A 20,447-nucleotide genomic window follows, 5' to 3' on the forward strand; every position below is an offset into this window, starting at 1 on the left:
ACTGAATAAAATAATGGCAGTAGCCTACTATAAAAGCAGTACTTCTGATACTTTTTTGATGATACTTCTTGCTTTTTATTTTTATTTCATTATTTTATTTTTATTTTCTTTGGCCGGTTAAACCATCCAATAAGAAGCGTTCTGAAAACTGAATGAAAGAGCATGTGGATGCTCCTATGGTCACCTGGCAACACAAAAAACCTCACGGACCAATCACAGCCTGCCCACGGCGCATGAATACGAACAAATAATAGAATATAGAATCATAATAAAAAAAAATAACAATTAAAACTTTAAATCCAAAGAATTCTCTATTATATTGGGGTGTCGGATCCATTTTTCGTCTTAGATAAAACAAATAAAATGTATTGAAGTGAAACGATAAAGTGGTAAATAAAGTAGTAACTTGGAGGCGGGACTTGCGGCCTGCTGCGGACGTGCAGCATCGGGGAGGTGGTGGTTCGGCCTATAAAGCGGCTGTGTGCGCCCAGGGAGCCGCTTTCTGTCTTTCCTTCCATCGCTGCCTGGAGTTTAGTTTGCGTGTGTGTTTGCATGGAAGAGTCAGCACGGATGTCAAGTTAACAAACACTTGTCTGTACACTTGAATGCTTTCAGAGGACACCTTTGGAACTGTACGTACCGACTTTTGTATCAAATGTAAAGACGTGTCTCTGTGTGTTGTGCTAATGCTGCTTCCATTTGTTCCACGTGGGAACGGGTTTTAATGTTATATTCGGCTACACATTTGGTGTCATTCTATCGGAGACGGACGGTGGCCACATGAAGGGCTACAAACTTTTCAAGTTTGAACGTCAAGGGGTCCATGGGTCGCTTAATTGTTAATTTTAATTCCATTGACAACTAACACCCTTCTCCCTTATACGAGTGTGTTTGCAATTTAGGGGGATTTTGTATTTTCGAGTTATGTATGATGCCATGTAATAGAGTTTTAGTTCTCAAGGGGATACCTTTATGGCATTGTCCAGAATAACCATGTACCGGTATGTATCAAATAAATGCTTGTTTTATGGTGTTTTTCCCTTTTACGGGACTAAAAGTTAGTTAAACGGTAAAACATTGTAGGCTATAAGGCGTCTCCAAATCGACAACTATAGTGTTTGTTTAATTATAGCGTCGCCGAATGAGCCTGCCTGTTTTTTTTTTGGAAGAAGATGGATTAGTTTTCGGGGCTGCCTTAGATTCTATATCATAATAATTTATTATTGAGCCCAAACGGGAGCTCTCATCATGTGCAGCAGCACTTGTGTGTTTTTCTGGAATGAAAGCTGTTCTAGAAGCCTCACCAAGCCATTGTAGTTCGGAATGAGTTGCCCACATGTTCGCTTCCACATTCTGCTTTCGTTTGAGACCGTGGTTTATAGGGCTAGCTCTCTCTCTCTCTCTCTCTCTGATCATTATGTAAGTCGGTGGTTTTCAACCCTTTTTTTTATAAAGGTCCTTTTATCTATTCAACATTTGAGCCACTTTCGGGACAACCATTTGATGAGAATCTGACCCAAAACTAAATATTTTGTTTTAGTTTTGGATAAGTTTTTGTCCACAATTCCATAGTTTACTGTATTGTGGTAGGCTATATATAGGAGAGAACAGTTTTTATTTTATTTTTAATATCTCCATCTAATTGTGTAGACTTCTTGTAAGTATTAAGATTAACAATAAGTTAACGCTTGAGAGTACAATGAAACACTCAAGGTAAAGATCCAATAAGGCTCCAATTGGTTAGCAACATTTAGCTGGGTACCATACTACCATGGGCTGGAACCCTGTCAAGGTTAGTTAATCTGTGTGTGCCATCAGAATATGCTGAACCTGAGGGAAAGGTATATTTGTATATATTTTACTATATGTCTGTCTGCTACTACTAGGCCTACACAAGATTAAAATTGTAAAACTGTCTTTTGGTGAGCCTCCTCATAATGCAGGAGTAATGTAGAAACATGCAACAGTAAGACGAAAAATGAGTTAAAACGAAAATGGAGTCATGTCATTCATACTAAGTAGGCTAGTTAAAGCAGCAGAGTGTGCATTGCTGTGCATTTTTCAGGATTACTTTTCAGGATTCAAAAGTAGCAGATCTACAAGCTCAAAACGCGTGTCCTTGTGCCACGCTTTTGAGCAGTCTTTTTAATTTGTGTATGTCTGAAGTAGGTCTTGTTTTAGTGAGCCTCTCTGCTCTAAATAGGTAAATGGACTGGTTCATTTATATAGCGTTTATCCAAACTTAAAGCTTTACATTTTGCTGCTGTGCATTACATTCACCCATTCATACGCCGACGTCGGAGGAAACCGTGCAAACATGGGGAGTAATTAGAGGTTCAGAGGCTTGCTCAAGGACACTTTGACACTAACTCTCTGTGCCTTCTCTCTCTCCCTTTGACAGTTGACCTGAACTCTCTTTGGACTGTGGAAGATGGCCAACAAGGCGACGACCACGGCGACGGCCGAGACGGCGAGCTCCGCTGCCGCCCCCGCCCCCTCACACAGCAGCGTGCTGACCTGGGACCAGGTGAGCCGCCTGAACGACGTGCTGACGGAGACCGTGCCCGTGCACGGCCGCGGCAACTTCCCCACGCTGGAGGTGCGCCTCAAGGACATCGTGTGGCGCGTGCGGCAGCGCCTGGAGCGCAGCGGCATCGCCGTGAAGGACGTGCGCCTCAACGGCAGCACGGCCAGCCACGTGCTGGTGCAGGACGGCGGCGGCTGGAGCTACAAGGACCTGGACGTCATCTTCCGCGTGGACCTGCCGCGTGAGGCTGAGTTCCAGCGCATCAAGGAGGTGGTGCTGGGCACGCTGCTGGACTTCCTGCCCGAGGGCGTGAACAAGGAGAAGATCACGCCCGCCACCCTGAAGGAGGCCTACGTGCAGAAGCTGGTCAAGGTCAGTTGGCGGCCAAGTACCTCCCTATTGGTCAAGTACTACGCTATTGTGCTGAATATAACACTGTTTTAGTGTTTTACTGTACTACTGTACAGTAAAACGGTACTGTACTATTTGACATTCAATGTTATTTTTCCACAAATGAGTCTTGTATTGTATTGAAAAATGGGGGTTGTCTTATATTCGGCACAATATGGGTATATACATTTATTTTTATTATTTACTTGATTCTACAAAATGTCTTCTAAATCATGACAGTTTTCTGAAAAACCTAAGGGTTGTTTTGTAACAATAATCCAAACTCTACAAAGAAACTAATGTTTTTTCAAGTAAAAGTACAATATTTGAATCCGAGATGTAGTGGAGTAAAAGTTGGTGTCCTTGAGCAAGACTCTGAACCCCTAATTGCTCCCGCTGTGCAAGGTTGATGCCTTGCATGATTCCTCTGCCATTGGTGTGTAAATGGATGAATGTAATGCAGTCGATGTAAAGCAACGTACAAATAGCTCAATATTGTACTTTGAGTACAGTGAATGTGCTTACTGACTTCCCCCCCGACTGTTCTTCAGGTGCACACGGAGCAGGACCGCTGGAGTCTCATCTCGCTCTCCAACAACGATGGGCGCAACGTGGAGCTCAAGTTCGTCGACTCGATCCGCCGGCAGTTCGAGTTCAGCGTGGACTCCTTCCAGATCGTACTGGACTCTGTGCTCTCCTACTATGAGCTGGCGGGCGCCGCCGCCGCCCCCATGTCGCGCGCCTTCCACCCCACCGTGGTCGGCGAGAGCGTGTACGGCGACTTCCAGGCGGCCCTGGGCCACCTGCGCAACAAGCAGATCGCCACCAAGCGGCCCGAGGAGATCCGCGGCGGCGGCCTCCTCAAGTACTGCAACCTGCTGGTGCGCGACTTCCGGCCCACGGACGAGGAGGAGTTCAAGGCGCTGGAGCGCTACATGTGCTCGCGCTTCTTCATCGACTTCCCGGACATTGGCGAGCAGCAGCGGAAGGTGGAGGCCTACCTGCAGAGCCACTTCGTGGGCGAGGAGCGCAGCAAGTACGACTACCTCACCATCCTGCGCCGTGTGGTCAACGAGAGCACCGTGTGCCTCATGGGCCACGAGCGGCGGCAGACACTGCACCTCATCTCGCTCATGGCGTTCCGCGTGCTGGCCGAGCAGAGCGCCATCCCCGACGCCTCCAGCGTCACGTGCTACTACCAGCCGGCGCCGTATGTCCGTGACCACAACTTCAGCAACTACTACGTGGCCAACCAGAACATTCCCACGTGGCTGCCTTGTAACTGACTAAAGACACAGACGAGAGGAGAGGAGAGGAGAGGGAGTCTGAGTGGATGATAGACGGGACGTGATGCTGCTGCTTCTATACGGGAAGGAGAGTGAGGGAGAGAGGAGGGAAAATGTGCCCAGAAAATCTAGATTAAGGCCATGAAAGGAGTTTCTTTTCTTTTTTCCCCTTTTTTCCCCCCCACTTTTTCCCAGGCATAAAGGATTATATTTAAATGGACAAGTTTTCTTCTTTTTACTTTGTTTTTTGGACTCCCTTCTCCGTTTTCCTCATTCCTTATACCAAAGTGTCGGTCGTTGGATGGATCTAAGTGGTACTTTTAAGTGTTATTTAGATTTTTTCTTTCTTTCTTCCACCCCCCCCCCCCAAAAAAAAACCCTGTTCTCCTCCCTACGTCCAGTTTAAGGACATCTTGGACACAATGATGTCCACGGTGCCTTAACCCCATCTTTAGCCCTCCCCCTCATTCCTTCATGGTATTAAACATGAATTTTGGTCCATCTATGAAGTAAAGTAAGAAATTGTTAGGCCTTTATATTTGGTTTTCTCCTGTATATATTTGGGAAAAAATGTGATGTCAAATTATTGAATAAGAAAAAAAAAAGCAGAAAATTCTGAAATGAGGAAAAAAAGTATAAAAGCAAAGAAGGCCAAAAAAAATAGAGGAAAGAAAATGACGGCCGAGCACAGCTGTTAGAAGGTGATAAATGATGTGGTTTGTTTAGTTCACCTGGTGAGCCAACCCTCGTTTGCTGGTCAGCGTTTGGGGATTTGGTACAACGAGACGCCCGTGACTTTATCTCGGCTCCCACCTCTCCTTTTCGGACATGCGAGGAGTTGCCGATTTTGTTTTTATATTACTGACTAATGAATTGATAATTTTTGAAGTGCAAATGGGGAAGGGAGGGAGGGGGAAGCCCTCTGTCAAAGATGTCCCTTGCAGGCATTTGTACTCGCCAGGCTGCCAAGAAGAGTTGACTGTGTAGAAAATGTGTGTCGTCGCTGTTGGGCAGAAACTTCTTATAGTCCATGTATTCTCCTTTTCTTTTTTTTCTTTTTTTTTGATCATACGTCTCACGAAAGCCTCAAAAGTAGCAGATCCACGAGATCGAAATGTGACATAAAGCGATGCGTTTTGAGCTTGTAGAGCTGCTACTTTTGACACACTTTTTTTAAATCGTGAAAAGTAACCGTTTTGGACATGAGATTTCCACCCCACAGAGACGAATATTTAGCCTATCTTTTCTTCTCTCTGTGAATCATCCCATTTCTTTTTTTCTTTTCTTTTTTTGTTTAGTTTTGCTTTAGTTAAGCCCTTTTATTCAGTCAAGACTGAAATACCGAAGTGACCCACATTTCTACTTTGTTCACTGGTAGTGGCAGAAATTATACATGTATGCTCACAACAACGTGTCATGCACTGCGATCTTGTACTTTACATCTGCTATTTCCGGTGAGCGGTGCACGACCAAGTATAGATGGATGGGGTGGAGGGGTGGGGGTCTCGTGCTGAAGATTTGACTTGAGGCCTCCGTGTCCCTTTTTGTTCCCCTTTCTTCTATACCTGCTCTTCAGACGCCAGAAGCCGGCCTGAGTGACGTGTGTGTAGTGGGGCCCACTGGGTGAGAGTACAGGGCCTTCTCCCTGAATGGGAGCTTGGCTCTGGTTCTTGTGGAGTGTGAGGCACACTGACTGACCGGCCGTCCCAACCCTTATAAGGAGCAGCACATGGCAGGATAGCAGGTCACCCCCTTCTGCACTTTGCAGGCCCTTTGCAGGCTCTGTGACGTCCCCCGAAACGCGATCCTGAGTCCCGTGGCAGGCCCCCAGCAACTGTCCCTTTTGATTCGAGCCCAGGGGGGTATAATTATCTTTTTTGAAGGGGCGGTATCATAAGGGTTGTGCTGGTGACACATAGTCGCTGGGACGTCACCTTTTACATGCGCCCAGAGAGCTGATTCACTTCCCTTCGTGGAATCCTGGCTCTATTTTTACACACTGCGGTTAAATGAACGCCCATGGTTGGTGTTGCTTGACCTGCACGTCAAGTGGAACGTTAAGTGTCAGCCAGAGGAATCCCGCTTCTCGCTCTGGACAATTTTAGCTCTACAACTGACATTTGAGTCCTTATAGAATCCCCCACTCGTACCCCCCCCAAACCCCACATATCTCCATAGCTGTGACAGAGCTAACTTTGAATTCCTTCCGACCCACACCCCAAATCTGCCTGGTTCCATTCTATCGAGCTGTGAATTTCTATTTTCAGCCCAACAAACTGCTCTGCCCCGAGCCCAGTGCAGTGGATGGGGGCTAGCCCTAGCTAGCGCACATTATTTTTGGATCTTGGCAACCAGCGATGGCGTAACTTGGCTTTGGATGAGTAGTGACTTCTACACCTATTTCTCTCTCACTCTCTCACTCTCACTCTCTCTAACTCACTCACTCACAATTCAAAGGAGCTCTCTCTCACTTTGACTCACACTCAAGAAAAGTTGCTCTCCTTGTGTCAGTGTCATCCGCTGGGCTTTCTGTCGTTCCTCTTCCATTCACAGATAGCGGCTCACTCGCTCCCCAGCTGTTCCTGCTCTTCTAGCCACAGCCCGTTGTGAGCAGTGTGTATCCAGATAACAGATATGACCCCCCCGGCCTTCTCCGCCCCACTCGCTCACTTATCTGGTTTGCACACAGGACCTGGCAGGTTGGAGGAATTCAATTCTCTCTTTCTCTCACACACACACACACACACACACACACACATGTGCTCTCTCTCTCTGTGTCACTTATCTGGCTGGTTTGGGGGAACACGGTGGTGGTAGGGGGTCAGCGTGGCCTGTTTGGTAGAAGGTCCCACCCCCCAGGTCAGGGCACTTTGTGCTGGCTCACTTTGTCACAAAACACACACACACACACACACACACACACACACACACACAGTTGGCTTGGCCTAGGTGAAACACTGTGGACCAAAGTCTCTTACTAGCGCAGAACCAGCAATTCTCAGCGCTCAAGTGCCTTTCATGTGGTTCAGGTGGTTTAGATTTTGAAGGTTTGGAGAGGATGGCTGTCAAGTCGGGATAGCAGTTTTTCTTTTATTTTCCACATTTTTGTTTGTTTCTCTGAAATGTTGACGCCCCACTTTTGCAGCAGTTGTAATTTCTTTGGCAAGTTAGGTTTTTGGTTTGGGGTGGAATTTGTAATCTACTTGTTCCAGCATTTTTATATCCATTTAGAATTATCGATTGAGGCTTTTTTGTAATTTGAATTAGATGCATTTCTTTGTTCTGAACTAGATTATCTGCATATTGTCATTCCAGTATCACGTACTAGTCGGCCTTTTAAACCCCCTTCTGGCCCCTTTCTTATCTAAAGCTACAGATACAGTTTGGGGGGCCTTGCTGTTCTCACTTCTCAGCCTCATTAACTTCACAAATCCTCTTTGATTGCTCTTGTAAAGTTGCTTGTTGGTTAATATCGTCCGCATGGCTATGCTAACGCCCCGGGTCTATGCTTTGTGGTATGAAGGCAGCATCTGGCATTGAACATGGATAGACAAGCCCACAACGTGTTGCGGATGCGATTTGTTGTGTTCTTGTTGATCTGCTAGGTTTACAAAAAAAAGTACACCCACATTTTCTAAATTCTTCGGAAGGGACATCAAGGGAAGTTCTGTGTCACCAAACGAACCAAAGCGACAACCTTAAGTGCACTGACAAAAGCCATTGATGATGTCATAGAAAATGCTGGTTCTTATGATAGCACTTTACGAGACCTTGTTAGGGGGGGGAAAAATAACTCCAAACCCAGTCCAGCTGAGAGGGATGTGAATAAGCTATTGTGGCTGTTTGCCAGAGAGATGAGCTGCATCTCAGGGAGATTGAGTGAGTGAGTGTGTGTGTGCGTGCGTTTTCAAGGGCTTACAGTTTCTATTTTTCTTTTTTTGAGTATTGGCTAGCTGGCAGATGTGTGGTAATTAATTGTAAGTTTGCTTGACCCGTGTTGACTCTTGAATCTCAAATGTCCCCTTCCTGTAACACTGATCACGGACGGCCTCTGTTTGTAGTGTTTTTTGTCTACCCTAGTAGTAGTAGTTGGAAACTCTTGTGACTTTGCCCCCCTCCCCCCCCCCACACACAGACATGTATATTGGTCATGCCTTAAAGGGTTAGTTCACCCAAAATTGTAAATGTTTCCCCCTATTGATTACTCACCCCATGGAGACTTGAATTCATGGATAGATAGCCAATAATTTGATGACCAGCAGTGGTTGCCTATGGAGACACAAAGAATACCACTGCCGGTCATCAAATTATTATTGACTTAGGAATGCGACAAACGCAACATTTAGGAATGCGACAAACGCAACATCTTTTTTATTTTTTATTTTTTTTGGGTGAGCTATCCCTAAATTGGTAGGAACGAGTGATCTGTGACATCTGGGATTTAACGCTGCGTCCGCATCTTGTTTCCTATTCAGTTATCACTCACAGACTGCAGCTTTAGTCGGTACGCCGTCTCACTTGCGTGCTGGGAGTGATGCTTGATTTATTGGCCGATCAGATCTACAAGCTCAGCGGTGAACTTGTAGGGCTGCATTCCGTTGCGTGACATGATGGCACAGCCGACTATATCGAGCTCAAGATCTTTTGAGACTGCTGTATGAGGCAGCCACTCTGAACACCAGCAGGAGGGGCTTATGTATTGATCTTATAGCTCCCTTTTTTTTAATCTCTCCTATTTGACCTCCTCCCAACTCGGTGAGCGAGGGTCAAAGAAAACAAGACTCGGTGGAACCGTGTCCTGTTTTCTAGAACAATGGTTCTCTCTGGGGGTTCCTTGATCTGTAACTCTATGACTGTGTACAAATGGAACCAAATGGACTCTACTTAACGGGTCCATATGTACACTGTCAGAGTTGATTGGGGGGGGGGGGGACCTTGAAATGTAAAAGTTTGCGAACCTTTGAGAAGGCTGATCGAAAGGATCCAGCCCTTGAAGTTTGCGTGAATCATAAGGTACCTCTTGTGCCTTGCCCTCCAGCCTCTCTCTCGTGTGTTTACAGCGTCCGTTCTCTGAGAACGCCCAACGGCTCGCTTTTTTTACGAGCCAGATGTGCTTTATCTTTTTTTTCTTCCTTCTTTTAACCCCAGAGGTAAAGAGCGGGCATGAGGGCGGGCGTTGGGGTCGACGGGGTTCACAGGAAATGCTATCACTACCCGCTTTGTGTGGGTCTTTGTATAATTATTAATTACGCACACACGTGTTATTGAAATTGAAATTAAACCTTGGCGATGATGATGTGCATTCTGTCCGTTTTATTTCTTTAAATTATTTTTCCCCCCCTACTAGTTTTCTGGCTGCCACTTTAATTGTGCGTGCTGTAATTCCATGCGATTGGTGTCTCAGTGTTAATCGCCCCCCTCCCTCCCCTTCCTCTCTTGGTTCATCCATGGTTCCTGTGCTCTGTGTGGCGGGGGCTTCTGTTGGGGTGTGTGTGTGTGTGTGTGTGTATATCGCCTGTATAGATGTTTTGTGTCATTCTTATTTCTTAATTTTCCAATGGGGAGGCTGATATCATTGGGTATTCTTGTAGATTGTTAGCGTTGGCTATTCAAAAATAGCAGATCTACAAGCTCGCAGCATGGCCAGAAGTGGTGTGCTGTGAGCTTGTACGTCTTGCTATTTTTTTTTAACCATTTTTTTTGGAAAGAGCAAGTCTTGCGCCATTGGGAATGTGATTGAGCTCTCCTGCTTTCCTCTGCATGAAGAGCTTTGTGGAATTTGTCGCAGCACATTGTGTTTACGTGTGTGTGTGTGTGTGTGTGTGTGGAGAGCGAGGGAATGTGTATTCATGTACTGTTCGTGTGCTTGTTTTGTATGCAAGGGTGTCTGTGGAATAAGAGTTGGAAAATGGGTTTTGGCGGGGGAAAATATGAGATTTGTCGCACTATATATATATTATATATCTATTTTTTGAAATCGTTAATACAAAAAGAGTTCCTTTGTCAGATTTATGAATTATGGCTCTGATGGTGATGTTGATACCATTTATTACTATTTCATTTCTCAGCACTTTTACCTCACTGGTTTTCCTTTTGGGTGGAAATGTACATCAGGAAAATGTGTTTGAAGAGGAAATCATGAATAAACAGAAGTATTAAAATGCACCGCTGCTTTTTATTTTCTTTGTGTTCTCTGTTAAGCTGTGTATTTATAATGCCACTATAGAATCTCCATTTATTTTGTACATTTACTCAAGTCAAATTCTGAATCTGACTTGAGTAAAAGTAAAAACAGAAGTATTGTGGTTAATGTATGTTTTGTAATCTAAATCTGCAAAGTAAACACCGTTTTTTTTGTTTTTTTTTTCAAATGATGGGTAGTGGAGTGAAATATTTGCTTCCAAGATGTGGAGTAGTTTCGACAAATGGAAAAGCAATGTGAAATTCCTCAATTTAGTTCTTAGTTGTTGTGTAACATTCTTTGTTAATATCCCACCGCCAAAGCCTAGTTCGGACCGAAGAAGTGCGCAGAGACAAACCCGCTTTCATCCATATTTATACTTGGTTGTATGAAGGGTGTGACGGGCTGAAACTAGCCGATCTACAAGGTCGCGTTGTGTGTCTTGAGAAAATGCAAGTGGCTACTTTCCACTAATGCTGTTAAAGGACAACTTTTTTTTTTTTTTTTTTACATTTGCTGCTATTTCTTTATTAGTATAGTCCTAGAACTCAGGAAATTACATCTGGCCACAGTAGTTAACTTGTTTTCCATGTGTCTGAATGAACAACTGACTACTAGGGGGCTGCCATACTATGTCATAGTCTTAATATGTCCGTTTGTCACCTCCCCCTTCACATTAAATAGATCCCATGATCTTTTGTGGCCAGATGTAATTTCCTGGGGTCCAGTAGGACTATAGTAAATAAAGAAATTGCCGTAAAAAATATGGAAATATAAAGAGACATATTTAGCCAGTTCGGATGCCCTGCCCCATGTCAAAAATGGCAAATCGTTAAATAATGTAAAATGTACTTAACTTTCTCTAATAACCTAAAACATTAACCTCGGTTGGTTGTGTGGGGAATAGGCTATATGCACATGCAGTACAACATTTTGGAAAGAACTTGGACCTCTTCCCTATACTTCCTTCACAGGTGTTACCCATGATTCTAATGAAGGCTCTGTTCCAGTCTGCTCAAACAGTCCGGGTGCTGCTATTGTGCATGTTGGCCCACTGGGGACACTCTGCTACACCAGTGAGTCTCAAAGTGTCCTTGAGTGGCTACCAAACTGGCCTGTTTGTGACGTGTAACTCTTGAGAGTGCATACAAATTTTGGAACGGGTTCATTTGGTTCCATTTGTACACTCAAGAGTTATGGGGTTCCTTGAAATTAAAAAGTTTGAGAGCCACTGCACGCTAAATGGAACAGGGCCTTAATTAGTATCATCGATAACGCATTTGAAGGAAGTAGGGAAGTGGCCCAGAAGAAGGAAGTTATTCTGTCTCCATAGAGCCCATTAAGCCTGCCTTCCTTGTAGATGCTGCTGTGGATCGCTCCTCCTGGCATGGACTCCGACAACATAGCAGAGGAGAACCCACATTGCCTGGCAAAAAGTCTGAAAAGGGTCAAGGCCAAGTCTGCACGTTCCCCAGCGGCGTCTGGGTCACGTTATCACTTGCCCCGTCTGTGGCAGACTGTGCATCCTGCATTGGACAGACTACACGGTCATCACAGCCAGGACCCACACATTCTAGAAGTCCTCATCGACCACGATGGACTAGCTCAAGCAAGTAAGTGTGTGTGCGTGTGGCACCGTGTGCGTGCGCACAGAGTTCTGTTGACCTGGCTGATGGATGAGGAGGAAAGTGCAAAATGCTTTCCTCCTCATCTGTCAGCCAGAACTCTGTCTGTCAGTCAGAAACCTTATCTCCATGTTTTTACTTGTTTTTTTGTAAATGAACGCCCTACTTGATCACAATACAGCGTCACAATCAAAAGTAGCAGATCCACAAGTTCGAACGCACGAAGCGACACGAAATCACACCCGTGTACTGTGAACTGAGCGATGCAGTGTGTGTGAGACCCGAATGCCACCGGCCCGGCTGCTCAACAGTGACCCATTGACCCCAATCATCTGCAGGGGTCAATGGGTCGTGCTACGGGCATCCCGTACTCCAATAGACGTACACACAGAGTAGTTCATTGGAGCGGTCAGCGGTGTCCGGTGTGCATCGCTCAAAAATACACCCGACGGAGACGATTTCTCATTCCCTTCCATTACACGAGTTTCCCCAAACTTGACAACCTTGTGGTTATGCAGCTTAGCATGAACAAGGTTTCCCCCCAAGGCATTTTAACGTTTTCTTTATTTGCGGGAGAAGTTTGTAACGTGACTAACGTCTCATTTCTTCATGGAAGACGCCAAAAGTGACACGATCCATCATTTTGTTTTAGCTATTTAGAACTACCGGTATCGGAATAATTTAGCATTACTCCATCCATAAACGCATTCACAGTGTTTTGGAACAACCAAGTTCTTCCATAACTTCACAACATTGTATTCCATCCTCTGCTTTCATGTCTGGACTGGTTGGAATGATGAGAAACAGGCCTAAAAATACAATCGTATCATTAATATTTGACCTTTTTCCAAATATGCAAGTTAAGCCAATGGCTAATTTACTCAATCACGCAATGGTGTCACTTGCCAAACGTAATGGATCTACAAGCTATGGTGCGTGTCAAATCTCTCCGTTTTGGCAAATAACACTAGCCTTAAAGCAATATTTAATCAATTAACATCATAAACTGCAGCACAACTCACACGGTACAATCCCAAGTGTACCCTGAGGAGTCCACAGTACCTCCGACACACCACATCCTTACTCAAAAATACTATTTATTTTACAATTATACTGTGACTTATAGTCGGCATAAGTCATTTTTGAGGTGAAGTATTCCTTTTGCTTTACGTTCCTTCCCACTCGCGTTTCGAGCAATGGAAACGACATTCGGTTATCGCCAGTTTCTGAATGGCCTTAATGATGGCCCTCAACATTCTGTTAGTGAACATGGTATACGTTAGAAGTCTTTCGGAGCTTTGAAGTGTATCAGATTTTATTGTAATTACAGCCTTCAACGGTTAGCGGAGAGAGAGGGAGAAGTCTGTTCCCTGGCCTGCTGATGTCGTACGCCGTACGGCATGTTTCCTGAATAAATCATTCTTTAAGGTAGATTTCACCCTGTGGCCGGAGATCTAAATTAAAAGTGATTCATAGACGTTCTACAGACCATGTGCCGTGTTGGAAACTTCACCACATAGCCTACTGTGTCAATACAGCATTTCATCTCTGTCGGGGGGTGGGAGAATGTGTGCCGTTAGCCTGTTACTGTAGCCAACATCAGCGTGTTTGGATGCGGTCGTGCACTCTGCTCGGTCGTGCATATTAGGCCCTCATTAATGCCCACCAGCCTCTCATCTCTCGCTTTCTCGCATTGTCAGCTTCCTCTCTGAATTGCAGGGGACTGCCCATAAGTCAGACATCCCGTTTTGTCAGACCGGCGTGGCTGGGTTAAGACTCACCCGTGTTGTGGGTTAAAGATCACTCGTGGGTTAAAGATCACTCGTGAAAGATCATTCGTGGCTCCCGAACATGCGTGGCTTACTGTGAAATTACACCCCTTCATTCCCCCTCCACACACACGCACACCACCCACTGGCTTGATGAATCACTAACGTGCCATTCACCACAAAATCGACTTATCTGTGGTGAATGAGTCACCCTGTAGACGTGTGGCGAACGGCGAAGCAGCGATGGACCCCCACATACACCCCGTCATACACCCCCTCATACACTCCCTCATACGCCCTCTCGAACCCCTTGGCCTGGTTTTTCCATTGTCCCAACAACCCGCCCACATGTACGGTCGCCACTAGTTCCATCTGTCTCATGTAACTGCACTGTATACCATCAATTTAACCCCTGTTTACACACACACACACACACACACACACACACCTTATGATGTGGCTGCATGTGAAAATACATATAGGGCCCTATCTTGTGCCACCCTTTACCCCTTATCCCTAAACTTATTTGCCTTTTTTTCTTTTTACTATTTTGAAAAACATTTGAAAATGGTTCAACTAGCCGAACTACATCGACACGTTGTGAGCTTGTAGATCGGGGCGGTGCAAGATATATCCCTTAATAATAATAATAACAAATACACATTATTAAATCGCATACTTAATTCCAATCCTAAGAGTGTACAAATGGAATCAAATGAACCCTTATTACCGGTCGTTCCATTTGTGCTCTCTTTGAAGTTTAAGACACTTGAATCAACATTTTCCTGTGTACTTTCTGGAAATGTCTGCGTGTTGCCTGGCGTTTTCTCCTGTGAAATATTTGTTTAATGATTGCACACAGGACGTGATGTAAGCATCCACTCATTATGTGATTCATTACCGCAGGATCAGATTGTATCAGAAAAGTGTAACTGGTGAAGGTCTCTGAAAATGCACCAAATGCTGTGTCTGTTTCTCATTAATGTGCCAGTCCTGAAACAGCCACGCAAGGCCAGAGGAAAATCGCCATCACATTTCATACTGTATGTAACCGTATAGAGATCATATCTGCGCTGTATGTCTTTCAGAACATGGACCCTCAAAGTTAATTATGTATTTGGCAGTACACTGACAAATCTTTTGTGCTATAGGAACCCCCCCATATAAGATTTATGTTAAAAAATATAAGAACATTTGCTTAATTAAGTTGTACAACGCGTCTCATCACAGGGAACCCCCAGGGGTCTTTGAGGGGTTCCCCAGACAAATTAATGAATATAGCACCTAAACTCAATATACATTGTATATGACATTGATTTTAATGTTAATTTGTTTAACATTTTTGAAACGGTAATGAATATAAATCTTGTATGGGGCTTCCAAAAATAAACAAATCTTCCGATGGGGAAATTCAAATGCATGTATATTAATTGGGGGTCCTTGACATGAAAGGGTTTGTGAACCACTCCAAAAATGTAACTGCATGCTTACTGGTTACTGTCTCTGTCGGGTGGAAACCTCATAATATGACATAACGGTTTTGGACATTATTATGTCCAAAACTGTTACTTTTCAGGATTCAAATTCAAACATAAAAGGCTGATCTACGAGCTCAAAAACACGTCGCTTCGCACTGTGTTTCAAGCTTGCAGATCTGCTTTTGATCCTTTGGTGTGATGCTGTATGATCAATTAGGACGTTAATTTAAAAAAAAAAGTTAAAATATGGAGACAAGAGGTTTTTGTCCGACAACAACACAATGTCATGATGGCCTTGTAATAGGCGTGTATGGTCAACTGAAAGAAAGGGGAATGGGGAACTTTCTCTTTTGCATTTACCCACCAGATGGCTGCTCAGATGACCACATGGGGGAGCTGAGGAGTCAAGTGTCTTTGCTCAGGGGCACTTCAACACATGCCAAGTTGAACCAACAACCCTCTCAATGTCTCATCGCAAGCCGTGGTGAGCTTGTAGATCTTCTATTTTTGCAAAAAACAACAAAATAAATGCATTTCCGAGGGGCACTAGCTCCCTCCAACACAAAGTCCACATTCATCTATGGACTTTGTTTGTTTACAGCAAACGTCATGTGACGTCTTGTGATACAATTTAAATGCCAAATGAGTGAGGCACCCCTCACTTCACACGAGCGTGATATATTTTTTTATTATTCTGGAGATGTTTGAAAATAATGACTTTCTTGCTACAATACTAACAATAGTCTCATAAATTGGATTTGAATTCAAATTTTAAATATATATTCTTTATTATATCCACACATCTATCCTTTCCAATTTCCCCCCTGGTAGCCCCTTGGGCCTTGTGGGCCTAGACTAGTGGTCAAACCTTTTCATTTCAAAGACCCCCATAACTGTCAGAGTTACAGACCTGTAAGGGTCCATTTGGAAGCCCCTCAAGGAACCCCGAAGGCAGCAGCAATGTCCCCAGTTCCATTTCACTTTGAGACCTGAGAGTTTTATCCATTTCGTAACTCTGAGAGAGTACACATTATGGAACCAAAAGGACCCTATAATATAAGTTCAGTTGGTGTTAAATTAACACTTTGACAGTGTAATGTGTGCTTCCTGTAACTGGGTCCCAGCAGTCGCAAAGTACAACTTGCAAAGTAGCACCTGCGCGGTGCCTCAGTGTGTTCCGATTAAGCTGCAGTACTGAAACCAGAAACTGACCACAGTTCCTACTTCTACATGTTTGTTATGAAGCCAATAAGTCCTAAAGTCACTTGTAGGCTACCACATTATAGCAAAGCCCCCCCCCCTCCCCCTGTTCCCTGTACTCACAAAACACTCACACAGGCATATGTTGGTACTGCTATACTTTTGAGGGCATCAGAATTCATAGACGGCAATTTCATGAATGGCAATAAAAAAACAATAATAATAATATATCACCCATTCTTGAGATAAGGGACAAAACTTTTTTCAAACTGGATTTTTTTTTTTTTTAAGATACATTCAAATCAAATAGATGTATTTGTAGACACAGGTCTCAACTACCAATCTTGAGAAGGAACAGGTTTTTCGCATAACATTTCTTTCTAAAATGGGACATTTATGCACTTAATACCTGATTCATGTCAACTCCGTCAGACACACTAAAATCCCTTTTAATTGAATTTTATCGTTTCAACAATAATATAAAGTCCTCAGTTATCTTATAATGGCTTTCAGTAATCAAGTTAAGTAATACAAATCTTTTAATATTATTTTGTTCCAATATCACACTATTATGAAATATCCAATTTCTCAAAACCGTCATTTCAACCTTTATTTTCAATATTATAACATGAAAACCATGTAAAAAAAAAAAAAAATCATCATTACGTATCATTTCAGTTGGTGTTTCAATACATAAGCACAAAAGATTTGACAGCGAATTTTCTATTTCTTTGGAAATTAACAAAAACATCACGGGACGAACGTCTGACGGAGTTGACGAACATCTGACGGAGTTGACAAGTTTAACTGATTTAGGTTCTAGACCACCTAGGATCTTGATTCTGGTGCCTAATCCCACATTTTCAAGGATGAGGAATACAGTGGTACTATTTAGATTTGCCCTGTGAACATGGCAGCCATTTTTCAAAATGGCCGCCAACTTTCTGTTATTTCCCAATAACTCAAGTTCTACACCACCTAGGATCTTGATTCTGGTGACTAATCATACATTTTCAAGGATGTGGGATACATTGGTACTATTTAGATTTGTCCTGTGACCATGGTAGACATTTTTCAAAATGGCCGCCAACTTTCTGTTATTTCCCAATAACTCAAGTTCTACACCACCTAGGATCTTGATTCTGGTGACTAATCATACATTTTCAAGGGTGAGGAATACAGTTGTACTATTTAGATTTATCCTGTGACCATGGATGGTAGACATTTAAAAAAATGGTGGACCTGCTATTATTTTACCAATTTACTCAGGGAATATTATCAGAATAATATAAAATCTGTGAATACATTTCTTACCAAGAATTTTCTTCACCAATGTTTGTAAAGGTGTCTACTAACATATCCCACATTGGTTTTTATTTGACCACCCTAGGGGCATGTTTGACAGCTGCTGAAAGTTGGGTACCATCAACAAACAATATAAGGCTAAATGTTTTAAATTTCATTATGCTTTAAGTAGAATGTGGCATGTCAAACTAGGGGCTTTTCATGATTCTGGATCCATTCCAAGCATTAGTTTTGCACAAAAAACACTACGTTGGCTAAAAACGGCCATAGCCATCATCACAGATGTGATGAGGTCAGCACATGTCGGCACATTTGGGCAAGTGGCTATGGCCAAACTAGGGGGTCTATGGCCAAACTAGGGGTCAAACTCCTTGGGCTAAATTCGGTGAGGTGAACAGTGAGCAGTGAACAGTGAGCGAAAGACTGAAGACAGAAGATTTGGCTTCAGGACCATCAGGCAGGATGTGCAGACACTGAAGGCATCAGTGTCTTTCTCTGTGTCCCCAGCATGTCAACCAAAGCAATGTTACCAAATCAAAGGAGCCTTCACCTCATGTCACCTGGGGCTGGGTGAGCAATCGTATCCTGTATCTAAACTCACAACTAAATACAGACACTTGGCCAGACTGCCGTTTGAAAGGGTCAAACCCCTCATCCTGATTGGGGAAGACCACCCCACCTAATCACACCAACCGAACAAGTGAGGTTGGGGCCTCCAGGTGGGCCAGCAGCCATCTGCACAAGACTGGGCTGGACCCTGCAGGAAAGCAATCTCCAGCCAAGACAATGTAAGTTGACTATAACAGAGCCCCAGAACACAGAGCTCAGGAGAAGGATGGAGAAACACTGGCAGGAGGCCACCAAGATACAATGCCCCAGAGACCCAGAGTGTGCCACCACTGGCAATAAGGAGATCAACTGCTGCAGCAAAGATGTCATGAAAGGCAAGTCTCCACCAAAAAAAACCCTGAACCTAATCGGGGTGTCAAGAGACCAAAGTTTCTCCCCCACAGTTCCCTGCAGTGGCCAGTGAAGTCAAACTGTGCATCTGTACCTGAAAGGGGCAAGTCAAAGGCCAGAAAGCCCACCTCCTTTTAATGTCCTGTCAGTAGAAACTCAACCTGCACCTGAAATAAGCCCTTACCTCTCCCAGAGAAAGATCATCCTTGAAAATGTAATGATTAGTCGCCAGAATCAAGATCCTTGGTGGTCTAAAACTTGAGTTATTGGTAAAATAACAGCAGGTTGGTGGTCATTTTGAAAAACAATGGCTGCCATGGTCACAGGACAAATCTAAATAGTACCACTGTATTTCTCATCTTTTAAAATGTATGATTAGTCGCCAAAATCAAGATCCTAGGTGGTCTAAAACTTGAGTTATTGTAAAATAACAGCAGGTGGCGGCCATTTTGAAAAAAAAAAGGCTGCTATGGTCACAGGACAAATCTAAATATTACCAATGTACCCCACATCCTTGAAAATGTATGATTAGTCACCAGAATCAAGATCCTAGGTGGTGTAGAACTTGAGTTATTGTAAAATAACAGCAGGTGGCGGCCATTTTGAAAAATGGCTGCCATGGTCACAGGGAAAGTCTAAATTGTACCACTGTATCCCTCATCCTTGAAAATGAGGTCTTAGTCACCAGAATCAAGATCCTAGGTGGTGTAGAACTTGAGTTATTGTAAAATAACATCAGGTGGCGGCTCTTTTGTAATATGGCTGCCATGGTCACCACGAGACAAATCTGTGATGGCCCCATAGCCAAAAATGTTCCTTAAGGCATGCTCTAACTGTGTGCCAAATTAGAATACTGCCCATTATTCAAAAACAATAATTTTATTGTTTTAGGAACACTTTTGTCAACTCCGTCAGATACACGTCAACTCCGTCAGACACAAAATCTGACGGAGTTGACGTCTGACGGAGTTGACAAAATGGCATTTGTTTTCATCTTAACCCTCTTTAGTACAATGTAGCCATTTTGTTTTTGCTTAATTTTGTTAGCTAAACCTAACCCCTAAACTAAAATAATAAACATTATTTTTGAATTCTTAACAAAGATCATAATAATGTCCTGACGGAGTTGACATGTAAAAGCTGTGACCACATTGTTATCAACATTGTTTGTTTAAAATATCAAACAATTGAATGCTTGTCAGACCAGGTACTCCACTGTTGCAACAAATATAAATGGGACTTGGAAAAGGAGTCTTCAGGCTAAATCTGTCGACAATATTTTCTGATTAATTTAAGACTTTTAAAAAAACCTGACGGAGTTGACGGAGACGTGGGACGAACATTTGATATGAGATATTTAATAGAAAATATGAATTAAAATTAACTGTGTATATTATTTGCTATGTTGTTGACAATCTACTTTAATTTAGTATGTATATTTATGTGATTGTGACAGTATTAGACACTTTTTTGGCAGTTTGAAATTGTGGCCACTTGCTGGGGACAGGCTAAATACAGGCCTTTTTGGGTACAGGGCCTGCTTTTAACTAATTCAGATGGAATATGAAAACAATTATAATGAAATTAAGGGCATAATAATACACAACTGTATTACACTTAACTTTGCAAGTGCTTTTATTTTTATGAATTAATTTATTTTTTACATAAAATAAGGCTCTTATGTGTGGGACATGTTTTTTCCACTTTTGTCCCTCATCTCAAGAAT

General features: G+C 43.3%; 2 protein-coding genes across 2 annotated transcripts in view; both read left to right on the forward strand.

The window, feature by feature from the left end:
• man1a2 (mannosidase, alpha, class 1A, member 2) overlaps nucleotides 1-20,447 on the forward strand; it is a 475,750-nt gene that overhangs the window by 178,255 nt on the left and 277,048 nt on the right. The gene's annotated exons all lie outside the window — the stretch shown is intronic.
• tent5c (terminal nucleotidyltransferase 5C) lies at nucleotides 508-10,368 on the forward strand. Its single transcript, XM_080786603.1, has 3 exons — nucleotides 508-632; nucleotides 2,402-2,899; nucleotides 3,469-10,368. The coding sequence occupies exons 2-3, from the start codon at nucleotides 2,432-2,434 to the stop codon at nucleotides 4,201-4,203; spliced, it is 1,203 nt and encodes a 400-aa protein (XP_080642729.1). The 5' UTR covers nucleotides 508-632; nucleotides 2,402-2,431; the 3' UTR covers nucleotides 4,204-10,368.

The sequence above is a fragment of the Protomyctophum bolini genome (genome assembly GCF_963924005.1).
Source record: "Protomyctophum bolini genome assembly, chromosome: 16".
In the NCBI taxonomy this organism is placed as follows: domain Eukaryota; kingdom Metazoa; phylum Chordata; class Actinopteri; order Myctophiformes; family Myctophidae; genus Protomyctophum; species Protomyctophum bolini.

Excerpts from the sequence above, each read along its gene's own strand:
- tent5c (XM_080786603.1), top strand. The coding sequence starts at position 2,432 with ATGGCCAACAAGGCGACGACCACGGCGACGGCCGAGACGGCGAGCTCC. Across the intron at positions 2,900-3,468 it reads ACGTGCAGAAGCTGGTCAAG|GTGCACACGGAGCAGGACCG; the intron begins GTCAGTTGGCGG and ends ACTGTTCTTCAG.